At 42.9% G+C, this 22,365-nt stretch overlaps 1 protein-coding gene across 2 annotated transcripts in view; it reads left to right on the top strand.

Annotated features, from left to right (window-relative positions):
* LOC115194255 (inactive ubiquitin carboxyl-terminal hydrolase 53-like) overlaps positions 1-22,365 on the top strand; it is a 65,259-nt gene that overhangs the window by 27,245 nt on the left and 15,649 nt on the right. For both annotated transcript variants that reach the window (XM_029753784.1, XM_029753785.1), the window contains exons 8-12: positions 8-154; positions 9,339-9,488; positions 13,243-13,411; positions 15,343-15,507; positions 16,568-16,714. In XM_029753784.1, the coding sequence (XP_029609644.1) occupies positions 8-154; positions 9,339-9,488; positions 13,243-13,411; positions 15,343-15,507; positions 16,568-16,714 (778 nt within the window). The remainder of the gene's footprint in view (positions 1-7; positions 155-9,338; positions 9,489-13,242; positions 13,412-15,342; positions 15,508-16,567; positions 16,715-22,365) is intronic.

The raw sequence follows: 22,365 nt of genomic DNA on the forward strand, positions 1-22,365 counted from the left end.
TCATCAGAGTAACTGTGGCCAGAGGATCAAGATCCGCCGCGTCCTCATGAACTCTCCAGAGATAGTCACCATCGGTTTCGTGTGGGATTCGGACCAGTCGGACCTCACAGAGGACGTCATTCGCTCGCTGGGGCCACACCTCAACCTTTCCGGGGTAAGGACAGCAAGCCAGCAGGGGCAAAAAGCACATTACTACGAAGCTCAGTTCAGTAGGGTAGCGCTATGTCAGTCGGTCTACTCTTGTTTCGTTCAATGAAAGTACACCTACTACCATACCCCGTTCAAAGGCACTTCAGTTGTCTCAAGGCTTAAACATCCTTCTTTAACCTGTCTCCTCCCCTTCATCTACACTGATTGAAGTGGATTTAACAGGTGGCATCAGTAAATGATCATAGCTTTCACCTGGATTCACCTTGTCAGTCTATGTCATGGAAAGAGCAGGTGTCCTTAATGTTTTGGACTCTCAGTGTATGTAAAGTTGGGTGGTGCTTTATAACAACTCCACGTAACAAAGCATTTATAAGGGATTAGTAAATCGTTTTTTTATTCATTACTCCATTCATTACTCAATTTAACACTCAGAGTACCGGAATTCCATAACTACTAGAATGGCCATGATGGTCTTTCTGACGATGATATTTCAATTGTATAAATAATCCATAATAACTTGCCAATTGAATGCATTTATTATGTTCAAATGTAATCAGTCAGAAAATGTATTGATTGATCCAGAAGCGATAGTCTTGCCTACCAAGCTGGCCCTTCCACTCTACATCTAACTACATTTGAAATAATTTCACACACAAAATACTACATTTTGCCTAAAGACAAGATTAAATTGACAATAGTCTGATGGGTGACAATATTATCAATTGTCAAATCGAGAATGAAGAGACTGATGACCTGCACTTGAGAGTAGCAAATAGCACTTCTTCCATATCATCCTATAGAGTCCATGCAGGCCAGACATTATGATTGCTATACCCTATCAGAAAGAGCAGATTCCAAGGTTTCTAATGAACCTATTCATGCCAAACAGCTCTACAAATTCCGCGGATGGTCTCTGTTTCAAAATATAACTTTATTCCAGGAATAACCGTGGCTCTGTGTATTCCTCATGTGAGTAGGCTACTGGTGACAAATAGCAATAGCCATTTGGAAAACAGTCCTTTATTTTCTTCTGCTATATTCCATTGTTATATATATATATATTCCATGTTTTTACTGTAAAAATATGTTTGTTGACTATGGTAGGGCAGGGCCTGGGATGTCTGCTAAATGAACAAGTTGATTTCGTTGGCAAGGCACAGCCACAGATTGGCATGGCGCAGCCATAGCCTTGGCTTCTAAGCAAAGATAATAAAACTCAAAGCATGCTATTCTGTTATTTTTAAATAAATTGCTTTGTGTCATGTTTTTCATGACCTTCCTAAACGGAATATGAATGGATTTCTTTGTGATTGTGTACACTGAGTATACAAAACATTAACAACACCTGCTCTTTCCATGACAGACTGACCAGGTGAATCCAGGTGAAAGCTATGATCCCTTATTGATGTCACTTGTTAAATCCACTTCAATCAGGGTAGATGAAGGGGAGGAGACAATTGAGACATGGATTGGGACAATTGAGACATCGATTGTGGATGTGTGCCATTCCGATGTGGAAAGTACCTTTGAACAGGGCATGGTAGTAGGTGCCAGGCGCACCAGTTTGTGTCAAGAACTGCAACACAGCTGGGTTTTTCACGCTCAACAGTATCAAGAATGGTCCACCACCCAAAGGACATCCAGCCAACTTGACACAACTGTGGAAAGCATTGGAGTCAACATGGGCCAGCATTCCTGTGGAACGCTTTGACACCTTGTAGAGTCCATGCCCCTGACGAATTGAGGCTGTTCTGAGGGAAAAGGGGGGCGGTGCAACTCAATATTAGGAAGGTGTTCCTAATGTTTGATATACTCAGTGTACATTAAAACTAGCAAGGCAGAGAGCATCAGAATGACTCAAAACAAATTTAAATGTTTAAATACTCTGCCATTTTTAAATTAATGTCCCCCTCGTCCTTGTCTTTTGCTAAATAAGTCTATATAACACACTTTATTTGTATTTATTATTGATCCCTATTAAAAAATGCAGCATTGGTCCAGCAAAATTAAGGCAGTTATACAATTAAAAACATTTACACTACATTTCATAACAGATTTTACAACACATTAAGTGTGTGCCCTTAGGCCACTACTCTAATACCACATATCTACAACACAATCCATGTGTACGTGTGTGTGTATAGTGCGTATGTTATTATGTGTGTGTGTGTGTGTGTCTTCACGGTCCCTGCTATTCCATAAGGTGTAGTTTTATCTGGAGTTATAACCAGTTTTAGGAAGGAATGTAATTTCAGGAATGTAATTTCAACCATTGGAATGGTTTTCCATCGGCCGGTTCCCGCTCCTTCTCCGATAGGTGAATGTGCCGTGCTCAGTTGATAATCATGCCGATTATTGCCTCAACTGAACCTAACCTATACCGAAACTAATTTCACACATATAACAGCAGATTAAATAAATGAAGTATAGTATGATTGGGGAAAATGGGTGAGTTGATGAGCGAGGAGAAACAACTATGCATAATTGTGTAGGCCTAATCACCAATTGGGAATGAGGAACAAGGCGGGCCATTCTATTGTATTGATGTATTGTAATTATAATCTGAAAACGGTGTACCCTATATCAATCCACTGGAATCCAAGCAGTTTTATCAGTTTACTCTACTTCTACTTGGAGTAGGCTACACAGTGAGAGTGTGCCTCATTTACAATGGTAAGACCAAGATGAATGGAGGCACATGCTGCGTTAGCGTTGCTACAAGATCTGAATGAAAACGACTCTGATGGCAGTGATGAAATGGTTCATGACATTCTGATGATTATTATTCTGATTCATGCTGAATAGCTTTCCATATCTGAGAAAGGATCTATATCGGGCAGCAGGTGAGTGAGTTCCGGATTATGTTCCGGATAAGATGGCACAGCTGGGCTAGGTGAAAGAAGGAACTCGCCGCTGGCCTGTTGCGGTGTTCTACCACATGCTTGACTTAGCTGCTATCATCACACGTGTTGTTCAAGCTGTGCATGAACACCATGAGTAGGAAAGACTTCATCATCAGTCTGGCACATGGGCTACATGAGCGACATTTCGGGCCAAGGTAGCAGCAAGGATTCAACGGGAGCCATTGCCCGAGCCAAATTGCGCACAGCTCCCAGGGAGGAGAAACTGCAAGGTGGGCAGATGCACTCAAAACAGAACCCACAACACCTGTTTCAGCTGCAGCTCCTGCAAGCGACTTATTTGTGGGAAGTGTTGCAATCAAGTGAAAGCGATGAAGATTTGTCCTGACTGTTACAATGGCTTGTGAAAGTATTCACCCCCCTTGGCATTTTTCCTATTTTGTTGGATTTGGGGGGGGGGGGGGGGGGGGGGGGGGTTTGTATCATTTTAATTTGCACAACATGCCTACCACTTTGAAGATGTAAAATATTTTTTATTGTGAAACAAGAAATAAGACAAAAAAACAGAACATGAGCGTGCATAACTATTCACCCACCCAAAGTCAATACTTTGTAGAGCCACCTTTTGCAGCTGGAAGTCTCTTGGGGTATGTCTCTATAAACTTGGCACATCTAGCCACTGGGATTTTTGCCCATTCTTCAAGGCAAAACTGCTCCAGCTCCTTCAAGTTGAATGGGTTCTGCTGGTGTACATCAATCTTTAAGTCGTACCACAGATTCTCAATTGGATTGAGGTCTGGGCTTTGACTAGGCCATTACAAGACATTTAAATGTTTCCCTTAAACCACTCGGGTGTTGCTTTAGCAGTATGCTTGGGGTCATTGTCCTGCTGGAAGGTGAACCTCCATCCCAGTCTCAAATCTCTGGAAGCCTGAAACCGGTTTCCCTTAAGAATTTCCCTGTATTTAGCGCCATCCATCATTCCTTCAATTCTGACCAGTTTCCCAGTCCCAGTCCCTGCCGATGGAAAAACATCCCCACAGCATGATGCTGCCACCACCATGCTTTACTGTGGGGATAGTGTTCTTGGGATGATGAGAGGTGTTGGGTTTGCGGCAGAATTAGCATTTTCCTTGATGGCCAAAAAGCTCAATTTTTGTCCCATCTGACCCGAGTACCTTCTTCCATATGTTTGGGGAGTCTCCGACATGCCTTCTGGCGAACACCAAACGTGTTTGCTTATTTTTTTTTTGTTAAGCAATGTTTTTTTTTCTGGACACTCTTCCATAAAGCCCAGCTCTGTGGAGTGTACGGCTTAAAGTGGTCCTATAGACAGATACTCCAATCTCCGCTGTGGAGCTTTGCAGCTCCTTCAGGGGTTATCTTTGGTCTCTTTGTTGCCTCTCTGATTAATGCCCTCCTTGCCTGGTCTGTTAGTTTTGGTGGTCGGCCCTCTCTTGGCAGATTTGTTGTGGTGCCATATTCTTTACATTTTTTTTTAACAGTATTTTTTTATTGGAGTTTCACAATTTTCACCCATATTAAGAGATACAACAACAACAAAGACAAGGCAAAAAAAAAAAACAGCACTCGCTTACACATATCCGTATGTATGCACGCACGTACACACACACCCACCGTTTCCCTCTCCCCGCTTCTCTCACCCCATCCCCCCCATTGCATCTCTCAATACATACATTTTAAACAAACATAAACAGAAAAAAAGAACAATAAAGACATAATAAATAAAATAAAATAAAATGCTCAGTTTAAACCAAGAAGTTGAGTTCCCCACACGGACCGGACCGTACAGTGTAATTCTGGAATACATAGATCACCATTCTAAGAGAATCCTTGCAGCATAATAGCTGATACTTCAGGTTCTAGGTAATTTAGGTAAGGTTCTCTTTACATTTTTTAATAATGGGTTTAATGGTACACCGTGGGATGTTCAACGTTTCGGATATATTTTTATGACCCAACCCTGAACTGTACTTCTCCACAACTTTGTCCCTGACCTGTTTGGAGAGCTCCTTGGTCTTCATGGTGCTGCTTGCTTGGTGGTGCCTTTTGGTTAGTGGTGTTGCATACTCTGGTGCCTTTCAGAACAGGTGTGTGTGTGTGTGTGTGTGTGTGTGTGTGTGTGTGTGTGTGTACTGAGATCATGTGACACCTAGATTGCACACAGGCAGACTTTATTTAACTAATTATGTGACTTCTGAAGGTAATTGTTTGCACCAGATCTTATATAGGGACTTCATAGCAAAGGGCATGAATACAAAAGCACAACTTGTCCACTTTTTCTTTTTTAGAATTTTTTGAAACAATACATTTTTTTGATTTCACTTCACCAATTTGGACTATTTTGTGTATGTCCATTACATGAAATCCAAATAAAAATCTATTTCAATTACAGGTTGTAATGCAACAAAATAGGAAAAACGCTAAGGGGCATGAATACTTTTGCAAGGTACTGTAGGACAAGGGATTACAGCTAAATGAGATCCAATGGTTGCGTGAAGACGCACACTATACTGTAAGCACGAGTGAGGCCACAAATAATTTGTCCAATAACTGACAATAGACTATTTTTGACCCCTGTCATATCAACACTTACAGTTGAAGTCGGAAGTTTACATACACCTTAGCCAAATACATTTAAACTCAGTTTTTCACAATTCCTGACATTTAATCCTAGTAGAAATTCCCTGTCTTAGGTCAGTTAGGATCACCACTTTATTTTATGAATGTGAAATGTCAGAATAATAGTAGTGATTTATTTCAGCTTTTATTTCTTTCATCACATTCCCAGTGGATCAGAAGTTTACATGGACTCAATTAGTATTTGTTGGTATTGCCTTTAAATTGTTTAACTTGGGTCAAATGTTTTGGGTAGCCTTCCACAAGCTTCTCACAATAAGTTGGGTGAATTTTGGCCCATTCCTCCTGACAGAGCTGGTGTAACTGAGTCAGGTTTGTAGGCCTCCTTGATCGCCCACTCTTTTTCAGTTCTGCCCACAAATTTTCTATAGGATTGAGGCCAGGGCTTTGTGATGGCCACTGCAATACCTTGACTTTGTTGTCCTTAAGCCATTTTGCGACCAAGCTTTAACTTCCTGACTGATGTCTTGAGATGTTGCTTCAATATATCCACATCATTTTCCTGCCTCATGATGCCATCTATTTTGTGAAGTGCACCAGTCCCTCCTGCAGCAAAGGACCCCCACAACATGATGCTGCCACCCCCGTGCTTCACGATTGGGATGGTGTTCTTCGGCTTGCAAGCCTACCCCTTTTTCCTCCAAACATAACGATGGTCATTATGGCCAAACAGTTTTATTTTTGTTTCATCAAACCAGAGGACATTTCTCCAAAAAGTACGATCTTTGTCCCCATATGCAGTTGCAAACCATAGTCTGTTTTTTTTATGGCGGTTTTGGAGCAGTGGCTTCTTCCTTGCTGAGCGGCCTTTCAGGTTATGTCGATATAGAACTCGTTTTACTGTGCATATAGATACTTTTGTACCTGTTTCCTTCAGCATCTTCACAAGGTCCTTTGCTGTTGTTCTGGGATTGATTTGCACTTTTCGCACCAAAGTACGTTCATCTCTAGGAGACAGAACACTTCTCCTTCCTGAGCGGTATGATGGCTGTGTGGTCCCATGGTGTTTATACTTGCGTACAATGTTTTTGTGCAGATGAACGTGGTACTTTCAGGCATTTGGAAATTGCTCCCAAGGATGAACCAGACATGTGGAGGTCTACAAAATTTTTTCTGAGGTCTTGGCTGATTTCTTTTGATTTTCCCAGAGGCACTGAGTTTGAAGGTAGGACTTGAAATACATCCATAGGTGCACCTCCAATTGACTCAAATGATGTCAATTAGCCTATCAAAAACTTCTAAAGCCATGACATCATTTTCTGGAATTTTCCAAGCTGTTTAAAGGCACAGTAAACTTAGTGTATGTTAACTTCTGACCCACTGGAATTGTGATGCAGTGAAATAATCTGTCTGTAAACAATTGTTGGAAAAATTACTTGTGTCATGCACAAAGTAGATGTCTTAACCGACATGCCAAAACTATAGTTTGTTATCAAGAAATTTATGGAGTGGTTGAAAAACAAGTTTTAATGACTCCAACCTAAGTGAATTTGAACTTCCGACTTCAACTGTATATTCATTATAATTCCATTGTTTGTGCTGATTTTCTCTTTTCACAAACACGCTTGGCGCTTATACAGGTGTTTAGGCTACTGATATTTTCAGATATTTTCTTCATAGGCTTAGTGATTTATTAGACTGGTGGCTATTGGTACTCCTCGAGGTCCGGCTATTGTACTGTTAAATATGCATATGGTCATTTTGACCGCTTTGAGGATGAAATGTTCAAAACGTTTTAGTCTTCTATGATATCTTTCTGAAAGTACTGCTAGAGTGTGTAACACACATTTAGGAAAAGTCAGGGACAGGTTGGTTCAAGGTTTTTATTGAAATTAATTTATTAAAATTACAGAATGTAAAATGGTCAGATTGACCGTGTTGGTGGTTCTAGTGTTAATATAGGTCATTATAAACCATTTACTAACCATTAGTTACTTCTTTTTATATGGTCTCATCTAAAGTGTGGGCTATTTATACTTTATAAATACTTTTATAAATGTTTTGCGTGACCAGTGTAATTTCTCACAAAACGATGGAGATCCAAAGTTGGATCTCTGATGGAGGACAAGAGGGGACAAGCCAAATACCTGTGAAGAAAGTTTGAGATGGCCAAAAACCTTCACACGCGATTAAAAAACGTCTTATTCCAAGAATCACAATAATCAAAAGACTGTCAGCCCGTACTAAAACAGATTACTCAAGTAGTCTGATTAAATTGGCCAAGGCACTGATTGCATCAAAACAAAATGTCTGCCTCCGCTCCAAAATTATGTGAACACTAGAATAGGAAAAACAATACTGTTGTGACTTTGTTTAGAATATGTTTGGAATCACTGCATTCTGGTTTTACTCAATTTGCTTTCTGTCTTGTGTTTTTGTGTGTATGTTTGTTTGTCGGAGCCTCCACAGCTGCCATTCCTTGCCCTGATCCTGTTGGGGTCTGTTTATTTTGGTGCCGTGGAGCATATGTGGGAAATAAAGTGGGTCTTTATCCCTCTGTATGTCGGAGCGTTGCGTAAGCAGTGCGCGGTGCGATGCCCAGTTGGCCCACGTCGCCGATCAAAAAGCCTCTGCTGCACAGGCCAGCTCGTGTCAACGCTTCCTCCGTGCCACGATGGAAAGGCACAGTGTGTGTGTGAGAGAGATCGAGTCAGAGAAAGGTTGTGTGTGTGGAAGATGTGGCGTGTGTTTTCTGTACATGTGTGAGTTGGGATTGTGTTGGAGTACAGCGTGTCCTTGGCGTGGGCATGCAGGAGGTTTCATTTGTAACACTCTACTCTGGCTGACACTGTTCCTGTTCCTTCAAGATGTTTTTTCTTTTCAGAAACGGAATGAGCTTCGGTTAAACCTACTACAAACTTAGAACAAACTCTTATAGACCAGGCCCAACATATTGCGCAACTCCATCTCCCTTGAAGACTACAGGCACAGAATGCGCTTCTGTGAAACCTGTGTCAAACCTAAGCTAAACTCTCACAGAACAGGCCCAACGTATTACACAACAGCCCCCTTAGACTACAGCCACAGATTCCTCTTTGCCCCTGTCCTTGTTTTGAGTGCATTCCAGAACTGGATTAGTCTAGTAGAATCCCCACCAAGTACCACAAAGGTCTTGATTCATACTCGCACTATTCATGTGACTGTACTGGGTGTCGGAGAAAACCTCCCCCCCCTTCCTAGGAATCCATTGTCTCCCATAGCCAAAGAGAACTGGCCATTCAGGAAATACGGTGGGGAAAAACGGGTTATTTCACAAACTCTTCATCCAGCGGTCTATTCAAACTGGTGGGAGGCTGTGGTTACAATGATAATTGCCTGAACTAGCTTGATGGAAACTGCTCGATTTGTGGAAATGTACAATGCAAAAAAGACCCGTCCAAGTTGAAGGGCAATTATACTGTCCAAATGCTAACGTGTGGATGACAAACATGATAGTTTTGGCCAAAGGGCTGTATATGTGACTAAGAATGTTCGAACCCGGTTCTGCTGCATAATGCAAGACTGTGTTAGTCCATTGAGCTAAAGCCTAGGCATTAGATCGGCAGCTAACGTAAGTCATCAGGCAAGGTTACTCGTGGGCAGCATGGGATTGTTTTTGTGTATTTTGGTAATTTCTATCTAATTTGATCCAAATAAAGTAATTGAAATGTGCGTATGTGTCCGCAGCTCTTCTATCGGGTGACAGACGAGCACGCCAAAAAGGGAGAGTTGCTCTTGGTTGGGATGATCTGTTACTCCAGCCGCCACTACTGTGCCTTCGCCTTCCACACCAAATCTGCCAAATGGGTCTTCTTCGACGATGCCACCGTCAAAGAGGTGAGAGCACGTTGATGCGTCTTGAACACCAAAATACACACTCACCAAGCAAGTAAGAAACACACACATACCACACCTAATGCCCTCATAGCCTCTGAGTCTTTTGCTGTGGTGAGATATGAAGCTCAGACCACACATGCACTAGTGCGCACATACGTTTTATAACAAGACTAACTAAAGTAATGTTAGGTTGGTAACTGGCTTGAATAGTTCTTTGACTATTTAAATAAAACTATAACCACAATCTGATATCAATGGAACGGTTTCCATAAAATGATTTAGATACTATCGGCTACCTGCAGTCCACAGGGAGCTAAACTGTCCCCAGGCATCAACTCAAAGCGCAGTGCATAAATGTACTTGTCTGAACCGATAAAAGCAGGCAGTTTTAAGAGAGAGCAAGGAGCGCCCCGCTCCATCTCTTATCTCCATCGCCACAGTCTTTATCGTCTAAGGGCCCCATCAACCGCCCTTCACCACCCCCGGGGTTGAAAAGTCTGCTATAATCACTACCACCACCACCACCCACACAGACACGTACACAAGCAAGCACGCGCACATACGCGCATGAACGCAAGGAGGCTCGCTCACACACACGCCCACTGGGCAAAAACCCCCCCAAAAATCAAGGCGATGATGTTGAATCAACATGGAAAACTAATTGGTGTTGCAAAAAGTAATCAACGTAAGGGTATTTCGTCTTTTTTTCCACCAAACTCAACCAAATGTATACTGAACAAAAATATAAACCCAACATGCACCAATTTCATTGATTTTTACTGAGTTACAGTTCATATGAGGAAATCAGTCAATTGAAATAAATTGATTAGTCCCTAATCTATGGATTTCACATGACTGGGAATACAGATTTTTTTTTTTACATGTATTTATTAGGATCCCATTAGCCGACGCCAATATGCATCTGTTGGTCACAGATACCTTAAAAAAAATGGTCCTCACAATGGGCCTTAGGATCTCGTCACGGTATTTTTGTGCATTCAAATTGCCATCAATAAAATGCAATTGTTCGCTTATGCAATTGTAGCTTATGCCTGCCCATACCATTTATTTTTTTTAACCTTTATTTAACTAGGCAAGTCAGTTAAGAACAAATTCTTATTTTCAATGATTCGATCTTTCAACCTTTCGGTTACTAGTCTAACGCTCTAACCACTAGGCTACCTGCCGCCCCATAACCCTGGCGCCACCATGCTGGGTTTAACTGCCTTGTTCAGGGGCAGAACGACAGATTTTCACCTTGTCAGCTCGGGGATTCGATCTTGCAACCTTTCGGTTACTAGTCCAACGCTCTAACCACTAGGCTACCTGCCGCCCCATAACCCTGGCGCCACCATGGAGCACTCTGTTCACAACGTTGATTTCAGCAAACTGCTCACCCATACATACTTGTTGTCGGCGTTTTGAGAGGCCGGTTGGACATACTGCCAAATTCTCAAAAACGACGTTGGAAGCGGCTTATGGTAGAGAAATTAACATTAAATTATCTGGCAACAGCTCTGGTCGACATTCCTGCTGTCAGAATGCCAATTGCACGCTCCTTTAACTTGAGACATCTGTGGCATTATGTTGTGTCACAAAACTAAAGTGGCCTTTAATTGTCCCCAGCACAACGTGCACCTGTGTAATGATCATGCTGTTTAATCAGCTTCTTGATATGCCACACCTGTCAGGTGGATGGATTATCTTGGCAAAGGGGAAATCCTCACCATCAGGGATGTAAACAAATTTGTGCACATTTTTGAAAAATAATATTTTTGTGCGTATGGAACATTTCTGTGTTTTTTTTTATTTTAGTTCATGAAACATGGGACCAACACTTTACATGTTGCGTGTATATTTTTGTTCAGTGTAAATCAAAACTAGACGTTGAACTGACGTCTGTGCCCAGTGGGACACCTTTTTTCCCCCTTCATTTTAGTCGTTTAGCAGACACTTTTGTCCAGAGTGACTTACAAATAGTGCATTCATCTTAAGATAGCTAGGTGAGACAACCACACATCACAGTCGTAGTTAGTACATTTTTCCTCAAAGTAGCTATAAACAAAGTCAGAGCTAGTAAGAAAGGATAAGTGTTAGTTCAAGAAAGGCAAGGGTGTTAGTTTTAATTATTATTTTTGTGCGGGGGAGAGACACACACGTTCACAAGTACACACACGTGTTCACCAGTACACACACACACTCAAGTGTACGCGCACACACAGCAGCAGCACTTGTACAGTAGTAGTGTACTAGGGTTTCCCAATGGTAACTATTAAAGCAATTAATTGCATCATCAGTCATCCACAGTTGAGATACACTGTTTAGTGGACTTTTTGGATATATTGAAATGACTCGTGGTTGGAATTGGTCTTTTTCGTGCGCATGACTGTGTGTGCGCGTGCATAAGTGAGTGTGCTAATGAACGGCACAGTGTGTGGGTGTGTGTGTGTCCAGTGCATTTGACTGGGCTGCGGTGCAGGGGCTGGCTGGCTCCGAGTCAATCCATCAGCAGCTTATGCAGTGTGTGCACTTCAGCCCTACTGGGACGGAGGGCTACAGTACAGCACTTTTAGCCAGCTAAATAACACTCCATATACCTGCTGTATTGCTCCTCATTCTCTCACTGCCTCACACCAAGTGACGAGCAGACATGCCCTACAGTTTATGGATAGCTTTTAAAACTTCCACTATATTTATATTTTACAGGTTGTGTTTTGTTGACTATCATTCTTGTCATTCCATTATTTATTTAATGTATTGTTGCAGTAGTGGTTCAGTGTTTCTCCTTTATATATATTTTTTGTGTTTTGTCCAAGGCAAGGATAAGTGTTCACCATCAAAATGTCAACTCAAAGCGACCTCTTCCAACCTTTGTTTCGCCATCCTTTTTTCTTCCCCTCATTTTGCTTTCCTTTCTTGTTCTTTCTCTTCCCTCTTTGTTCTCTCTCTTCCTCTTTCACTGTGTCTTACCTTCTGCTCCTCTCTCCCCCTTCGTTCATTTGGTTAATTAGGGAGCACACTAGCATCTGTTAGCCTCCAGTCTGCCTCTGTGGCATTTTCTAGCGAGGCACACACCTAGCTCAGCTAATGTGATTGTGAGACTTCGCTTCAGTGCATATTTTTCACTTAAGATCCAGGACAAAGGGAAAATGTGCATTCGCAGTGTACAACAATGCCTCCTTGGCCAATCAGAGTTTTGTGTGGAATTAGAAAAGTAAAATTAATCTCTGAACAGTTAGTGACAAGCTTGGATCCAATTGCGCTTCTTCTGGTCTATGGTCACTACATGTTTTGGGGTAGCGGTACAAAGAACGTCACAGAAAGCATTGTGTCAAAATCAATTTGTTTGTTTTATTTGTGCGCTATCCATGTGTCTCATTTTTAACAATGCATTCGACATTACTTGCAGCGGAGTATTCCTTAGAGCCCAACCGCTTGAAGTGTGTCAACCATTTTGAACGAGGCAGTGTTTTCTGAAAGGTGTACACAGATCAGAGCTAGGGTTTGGGGATCTTCAATTTTAAATGTAGATTTTGGCAACTGGTGCTCATCAAATACAGGAGCTTCAAAAGTAGTAAAGACCTCTCAGGGTAATGAGATGAGGAAACTGGTTGCTGCCAGTAAGACAAAGGTGACTTCTTGTCACATTGGGAAAATTCCAGTTTGTGTGTATGTGTGGTACACAGACAGCCTTCCAGAAGTGTGCACACACACACACACTATTGACCTCTATATCTCACCTCCTCTATCCTAGATTGGGACCCGGTGGAAAGACGTGGCCACCAAATGCATCAAAGGCCACTTCCAGCCCCTCCTCCTATTTTACTCCAACCCAGACGGCAGCGCCATCTCCGTAGACGACGCCTCGCGCCAGAACTGCGATCACTCCCGCTACAAGGCCCCCGTCAACGGAGACGTCCAAGGTATACAAGACATCGGACAAAGGGACATTCTCTTTTCGTTCCTTTTATGGGAAGAACTACACAACTAACCCTAGAGTCATGGAACTTTCCAGCACGTTGAGGGGAATAACTGCTTTCAATTTGCAAATCAAAATCATGCAGAAATAGTTTTTTTCCAGAATGCCAAGTCAAAATCATTTTTCATGTTGTCATCAAACCAAGATGTGCTTTTGCGATGCAGATGCAGTCTATCTAATGATCTTTGACTTGCGACAACTTGACACCAAAATGTGTTCTTGGTCAAGGTCTTTTGGAGACCAGATTAAAACTGTCCCCCTTTCCAAAGTGGTTAAACCACCATTCCTCAGCTTCACCTGTGCCAATTCCAAGGAACCACATACCACGTTTATAATTCATAGTTTCTTTTAATTCATGCTTAACAAGGGGGTGCTATATTTAAGTCGTGCAGTAAATTCGCAGTCAATATGTTCTCTTAAAAGTAGAGTTTTGCAGCACCAGCCATTTGGAAGTAATGTCAGCAAGTGTTGCCAATGGTGTGACGGTGGTTAACTTTTTTTTATTTTGACGGCGTGTGCTGAAATGCACACTTAACCAAATGACTGCCACTGCCACAGAGCAGTGGTTCTTAAAGTTTTGACCAGAACTTCCTTTAAATATTTTGGTCAAACCGTGAGCCCCCTGCCAGACGCACATGAATAGCTTTTTATTAAGTGTCAGCCCCACCTCATTCAGTTTGAGTGAGAATCGTAAAAAGAAAAGTTGAGCTACTGTACACGTTGCAGTGTGGACAAAAAAGTGATGGGGTCAAATGGGTCTGTTCGGGATGCAATTTTGGTGTCTTTTGAAGTCTCACCATGCATTTGACATTTATGTCAAGTGTCTAGACTGTGGATGACCAGAAAATACCTATTAACTGAAGTGACTATAACTCTACAAATACATGCTGCACTTTAAAACAAGTTTGTGTGCCATCACTTCAGTTGGATTTAGGGTTGCAAAATGTCCTGCTTATTGCCTCCTGATTACAGGAATATTCCACTGGGATTTCTGGAAAAGCTGTGAATTTTGGGATAGCTGTCAGAATTTAGCAATTCTAGTTCGATTAATGTTTAAGTGTATTAGCTAACGGTGTTCCAACTGATCAATACTTGATTTGAAACCCAACGACGAAAGTTCATGAGCAGAAGGCCTTTTTTTATTTTTATTTATTTAAAAAATTGTTAACCTTTATTTAACTAGGCAAGTCAGTTAAGAGCAAATTCTTATTTACAATGACGGCCTACACCGGCCAAACCCGGGCCAATTGTGCGCCGCCCTATGGGACTCCCAATCACGGCCGGTTGTGATACAGCCTGGATTCGAACCAGGGTGTCTATAGTGACACCTCTAGCACTGAGATGCAGTGCCTTAGACCACTGCGCCACTCGGGTGCCTACTTCTTTTTTCGTATGATTTATTTATTTCTGACGTCAACCTCAACCATAATACTCATTGCTGTTGGCAATGGCAGGAAGTTGTTGATGACAACAGCTGAACATTTCTTTGTGGGGATTAAAAACCTTTTGGACATGTTTGGTGTGGGGTTTATCCCCCTTAATGATCCTCCCTCTAACTCGCTGAGCTGGCCTCGCCCCAGGTGGTCACATTGCCATGTTGCCTTCAGAGGCAGCGCAGTGTTACAGACGAGCTTAAGAAGAAAGAGCGACCATTTTTATTTTTTAATTGTCATCAATTTCAGTTATCACACATTTTGTTAACTGGGTAGCGCTCCACTTTTTTGTATTTATTTGTAATTATTGGGGATATTTGGGGAATTTACTGAAAAGCTAATGGCATTGAATTACATAATACCTAACAATTGCTTTTTGGGATTGATAAAATTGATCCCAACCCTGATTTTTCTCACTCTCTTCTCCTTTCTGACCACCCAGCGCCTGAGCCTACAGTTCCAGGCCCCAAGAAGCTGGACCTGACCAGGGAGAACCTGAATGCCCTGCTGGGCCTTGGCGGCTTGAAACAGAAGAGCCAGAACCCCTCTACCCATAGTTCCACCTTTACCAGGGACAGCGGCCAGACTAGCGGGGGCCGAGGACCAGGTACGACACTTGGGGTTGGGGGGTGGGAGAGAGAGAGGGAGGGATGGGTATTTTTACATACAGGCTCTGGTCAAAAGTAGAGCACAATATAGGAAATAGGGTGCCATTTGCGATTTAGCCGTAGTTATTATTGCACATTCCTTTGTTATTGCGGAGCATGGCGTAATATCTGCCCTTGTTTTGGTCCCCCTTTGTTGTTACTCCCTGCTTAAAGCCAGCAGCTCAACTGTACAATGTGTTTTGACTGTTTTCTATCCCCCAGCAATGGAAAATGTTACCAGTAGCTCAGGCTTTTTGAGAACAGCAAATCCACTCTGAATGACTGACAACAATAGCAGTCAAGTACCTTGTGGGAAAAGAGATGAATTGTCCTCACAACACTTAATTCAGGCAATGGAGTGACTGCAATGTGCATGCCGTAAGAGCAAATTCTCTTATCATTGATTTCAAATTGGAGGCCTATATCTTGGAGAGCTGGGAATGATCATGACTCATATTCACAGAGAACTTGTTCTAGCACATTCTTTGTGCTACAGAGGGTGGGTTTGAAATGACCGCAGTGCATAGTTCTAGTTCTATCCGTCGTCTCTGACTTTCTCCTACATGGCGAGAGATAAGACTCAGAAGGAGAGGGAAATGGTTTCCGCAGCTCCACGGGTTCCACCTCGTTGCATTTCCCCTCACCCAGCAGACAAGCCCACCGTATACATTAGCACATGGGTCGGCCCTAAAGTTCCCCCCACTCTCCCTCCTTTACACACTCCACACTGTTCAATGCGTCCAGGGGTCTAGTCGGGATAGTGGGGTAGAGGAGGGATGGAGGGTGTGGAAGATGGAGAGGGAGTTGGGGTGGCCTAAGTTACTATAGTTTTGTCTCTCTTCTTGTATTGGGCTTTAGAAGGAGAAAGAAAGTTCCCACTTGCGTGTTTGACTTGCTACACATTCTTTTTGCTGTGTTTCTGCCCCTTGTATTGTCTATTGGAATTTAAGTCACTATCAGTTTCTCAAAATGACTGAAATGGAATGTGTTACATAATGTTTCTTTCTTCCCGTCTTGCAGTGACACTGGGCACCAGTGATCCTAAGAGCCGTCTGAAGGACATCTCCAGAGAAGTGGCCCAGAAGGCAGGGGAAGTCCGGGGGATGCATCCCTCCAGGAGAGACCAGGACAAGATAGAGAGGAGGAGACAGGATGCCCACTACAGAGGTGTGGAACTACACACACACACACACTCTCTCTCACACTCACTCACTCACTCACTCACTCACACACAGATTTACATGCGCACACACATAAAGAGAGAAGAAAATAAAAGATATGAAACAATACATCACATACCATGCATATATACACAGACACACACAGACAGACCAATGAAAAGACAAGATAACCCTTGACACAATGGTGTACACAATGCACACGCAACCCACCATTATCAACATGCATAACATCAAATCACCTGACCAACACAAACAACTAGCATTTCACTGTACTTGCCCTTACATAATCAACCAGGCAGGGTGGTTTGGGAGCATTGTGTCAGGATAAGGATTAGAACTCTGACATCTGTTCAAGCCTGCCCTCATCACCCCCCCAATTTTAATCTCTAACCCTCTGTCATATTTCTCTCACCTATCCTGTTATTTAATTTCTCTGAACACCAAAGGGGTAGAAACTAGGGGCAAGGTGCTAGGAACTGAAAATGAACTAGCCTCCAAATCCACCATGAATCCACAGCGGCCCTGTTAGCACCAGGCTCACGTCCCTTTATGATTGAATGCGCCAGGCTAACAGAGGCTAGCGTCATGCCCGTGATGAATGGCGAGACTGGAAGTGACACTATAGTTGATGTAGGTGGAATAAATCCATCTCTAGTGCTGCTCGTGCCCAGGCTAGCGCTCCACTAAAAAGCTGACCTCAAAGCGACTGGACATACTTGGAAAAAGAGAAGCATAAGAAAGTTAGCATTCGGGTCAGATAGGAAGTGTTGATGTCAATGGGAGACATTGGCTTCATCATAAATGGCACCCTATTCTCGATATAGTGCACTATTTATGAACACAGGTTTTTGGTAAAATGTGGTGCACTATGTAGGAAATATAAAATATAGGAGTTAGTGTTACCAGAACACATTACCCAGTTTTCATCTAGCATAGTGTAACTGTGTTGACTTTTAACTTCCAACCCAAAAAGACAAACGTGCTGTGTTTTCATCACAGGCATAGTTAAACCATCTCTGTCCACACACACACACACACACACAGCTAACAGAAACTCTTACACAAATTCACTCACAGACACACACACAAAATCACACATGAGTCTCACACACACGCCATGTGAACACTTATGTTCGAGGTGATTTAACTCTCGCACGCCCCGTAAGCAGAATCCATCTCTGTAGCGACTCCGTCTCTCAGGAGAGGTTACATCTAAGGCGCTGTGGAATATAACCTCACATAACTTTCTCTGAACACCTGAGACTCAGTGCAGGCCTCAATCCTAGATCACACACCCTGTCACGTTATTAATGAATATTAATATGGTGATTTAGGAGACACTTTTATCCAAACGGAATTCCAGTTATAAAACATACACCCAGTCCAGTACACGTGTGTGTGTGTGTGTGTGTGTGTGTGTATGTGTGGGGGGAATCAAACCCACAACCCTGATGTTGAAAGAACAATGCTCCATCCAACAGAGCCATTGGAATCATTAGAAGAGCATATTTTCACAAGTAAAGCTTTAACAGTGTCTCTTTTTCTCATTTGACATATGTAGCCCAAAATGTGTTACATGGACCCAGCTGGTCCACGATTACACCAATTGTACCACGGGCTATTGCATACTGCACACCTTGTTTTGTGGTACAAACACTTTTTGTGCCCTGTAATGGTTTTAGGGCTTAAAAATATTTCATCCTCTTCCATTAAAAAATGCTAGTCAATTGTTTCTATTCAGATTTTCTTTTAAATATTCCCAAGCGAAATGAAATTTGATAGAGGTAGTACTGTATGTATAGTAGCTTCATGTTCTATTAGTTGTGGATACAGCGAGGGTACAAGTGTCATCCAGTATAGAAATAAGCGAGCTTGTGTGTGCGTGTGCCCCGCGGTCATATCTTTCGAAAGTGGCGGGCATGACTCGGTGTCCTTGAAAGACAACCACACACGCATACAAACACTTTGTCCTCTCAATCATGCACATCTCCAGGCCACAGACTCATCAGTTCAAGGAGTCATGGACAGCCAGCAGGGAATACACACACACACACACCATTCATCAATAATATCTTCACAGACGTCACAACGTCAGGTCACTTCCCCTACTGCTACACCACAGAGACACATACAGCCTCCCAGCGTCCATTATTTACACCTTCCTCTTGTCTACAGACGTACAGTACCAGTCTGGTTTGTCCAAAAAAGTTTGGACACACCTACTCATTTATTTTTACTATTTTCTACATTGTAGAATAATAGTAAAGACGTCAAAACTATAAAATAACACATGGAATCATGTAGTAACCCAAACAGTTTTAAACAAATCAAAATATATTTTATATTTGAGATTCTTCAAAGTAGCCACCCTTTGCCTTGATGACAGCTTTGCACACTCTTGGCATTCTCTCAACCAGCTTCACCTGGAGTGGTTTTCCAACAGTCTTGACAGAGTTTCCAAATATGCTGAGCACTTGTTGGCTGCTTTTCCTTCACTCTGCGGTCTAACTCATCCCAAACCATCTTAATTGGGTTGAGGTCAGGTGATTGTGTAGGCCAGGTCATCTGATGCAGCACTCCATCAAATCAAACTTTATTTGTCACATGCGCCGAATATTTCAAGTGTAGACCTTACCGTGATATGCTTACTTACAAGCCCTTAACCAACAGTGCAGTTCAATAAGAGTTAAGAAAATATTTCCCAAATAAACTAAAGTAAAAAATTACCAAAAGTAACTCAATAACATAACAATAACGAGGCTATATACAGGGGGTACCAGTACCAAGTCAGTGTGCGGGGGTACAGGTTAGAGGTAATTTGTACATGTAGGTAGGGGTGAAGTGACTATGCAGAGATATTAAACAGCGAGTAGCAGTAGTGTACAAAACAAATGGAGGGGTACCGCTTGCCGTGCGGTAGCAGAGAACATTCTATGACTTGGGTGAGTCTCTGATAATTTTATGGGCCTTCCTCTGACACCGCCTATTATATAGGTCCTGGATTGCAGGAAGCTTGGCCCCAGTGATGTACTGGGCCTTACGCACTACCCTCTGTAGTGCCTTACGGTCAGATGCCGAGCAGTTGCCATACCAGGCGGTGATGCAACCGATCAGGATGCTCTGGATGGTGTAGCTGTATAACTTGTTGAGGATCTGGGGAACCATGCCAAATCTGTTCAGTCTCCTGAGGGGGAAAAGGTGTTGTCGTGCCCTCTTTTTCAGGAGAAAAGGTGTTGTCGTGCCCTCTTCATGACTGTCTTGGTGTGTTTGGACCATGATAGATTGTTGGTGATGTGGACACCAAGGAACTTGAAACTCTTGACCTGCTCCACTACAGCCTCGTTGATGTTAACGAGGGCCTGTTCAGCATGCCTTTTCCTGTAGTCCATGATCAGCTCCTTTTATCTTGCACACATTGAGGGAGAGGTTGTTGTCCTTGCACCACACTGCCAATTCTCTGACCTCCCTATAGGCTGTCTCATCGTTCCCGGTGATCAGGCCTACCACTGTTGTGTCGTCAGCAAACGTAATGATTTTGTTGGAGTTGTGTTTGGCCACGCAGATGTGGGTGAACAGGGAGTACAGGAGGGGACTAAGTACACACCCCTGAGGGGCCCCCGTGTTGAGGATCAGCGTGGCAGACATGTTGCTGCCTACCCTTACCACCTGGGGGCGGCCCGTCTGGAAGTACAAGATCCAGTTGCAGAGGTAGGTATTTAGTCCCAGGATCCTTAGCTTAGTGATGAGCTTCGTGGGCACTATGGTGTTGAACACTGAGCTGTAGTCAATGAACAGCATTCTCACATTGGTATTCCTTTTGTCCAGGTGGGAAAGGGTAGTGTGGAGGGCGATTGAGATTGAGTCATCTGTGGATCTGTTGGGGCGGTATGCGAATTGAAGTGGGTCTAGGGTATCTGGTAGGATGCTGTTGATGGGAGCCATGACCAGCCTTTCAAAGCACTTCATGGCTACCGACGTGAATGCTACGGGGCAGTAATCATTTAGGCAGGTTGGTTACCTTCGCTTCCTTGGGCACAGGGACTATGGTGGTCTGCTTGAAACATGTAAGTATTACAGACTCAGTCAGGGAGAGGTTGAAAATGTCAGTGAAGACACTTGCAAGTTGGTCTGCGTATGCTTTGAGTACACGTCCTGGTAATCCATCTGGCCCACGGCTTTGCGAATGTTGACCTGTTTTAAGGTCTTGCTCACCTCGGCTACCGATAGTGTTATCACACAGTCATCCAGAACAGCTGGTGCTCTCGTGCATGCTTCAGTGTTGCTTGCCTCGAAGTGAGCATAAAAGGCATTTAGCTCGTCTGGTAGGCTCGCGTCACTGAGCAGCTCGCGTCTGTGTTTCCCTTTGTAGTCCATAATAGTTTTCAAGCCCTGCCACATCCGACAAGCGTCAAGAGGTCAATCTTAATCCTGTACTGACGCTTTCCTTGTTTGATGGTTCGTCTGAGGGCATAGCGGGATTTCTTATAGGCGTCTGGATTAGTGTCCCGCTCCTTGAAGCGTTAGCCTTTAGCTCAATGCAGATGTTGCCTGTAATCCATGGCTTCTGGTTGGGATATGTACGTACGGTCACTGTGGGGATGAATTTGTTGATGCACTCATTGATGAAGCCAATGACTGAGGTGGAATACTGCTCAATGCCATTGGATGAATCCCGGAACATATTCCAGTCTGTGCTAGCAAAACAGTCCTGTAGCATCCGCGTCATCTGACCACTTTTGTATTGAGCGAGTCACTGGTACTTCCTGCTTTAGTTTTTGCTTGTAAGCAGGAATCCGGAGAATAGAATTATTGTCAGATTTTCCAAATGGAGGGCGGGGCAGAGCTTCTTATGCATCTTTTTGTGTGGAGTAAAGGTGGTCTAGTTTTTTTTCTCCTCTGGTTGCACGTGACATGCTGGTTAAAATGTAGCTAAACTGATTTAAGTTTGCCTGCATTAAAGTCCCCGGCCACTAGGAGTGCCGCTTTTGGGTGAGCATTTTCTTGTTTGCTTATGGCCTTACAGAGTTAGTTGAGTGTGGTCTTAATATAGATGAGAACTCTCTTGGTAGATAGTGTGGTCTACAGCTTATCATAAGATACTCTACCTCAGGCGAGCAATACCTCGAGACTTCTTTAATTTTAGACATCACGCACCAGCTGTTATTGACAAAAAGACACACACCCCCACCCCTCGTCTTGCCAGACGTAGCTTCTCTGTTCTGCCGGTGCATTGAAAATCCCTCCAGCTCTATGTTATCCATGTCGTTGCTCATCCATGACTCGGTGAAACCTAAGATATTACGATTTTTAATGTCCCGTTGGTAGGATAATCTTAGATCATCAATTTTATTTATTGCATGTTAGCAAGTAGAATTGATGGCAGTGGGAGTTTACTCGCTCGCCTACAGATTCTCAAAAGGCAGCCTGATCTTCGTCCTCTTTTCCTCCGTCTTTTGTTCACGCAAATTAATCTGGACCTGTTCGCGGGAGAGCAGTATATCTTTCTCATCAGACTCGTTAAAGGAAAAAGTTTCTTCCTGTTCGTGGTGAGTAATCCCAGTTCAGAAGTTATTTTCGATCATAAGAGACAGTAGCAGCAACATTGTATACAAAATAAGTAAAAAAAAGAAAGTTACA

This window comes from Salmo trutta, chromosome 5, assembly GCF_901001165.1.
Source record: "Salmo trutta chromosome 5, fSalTru1.1, whole genome shotgun sequence".
Lineage (NCBI taxonomy): Eukaryota > Metazoa > Chordata > Actinopteri > Salmoniformes > Salmonidae > Salmo > Salmo trutta.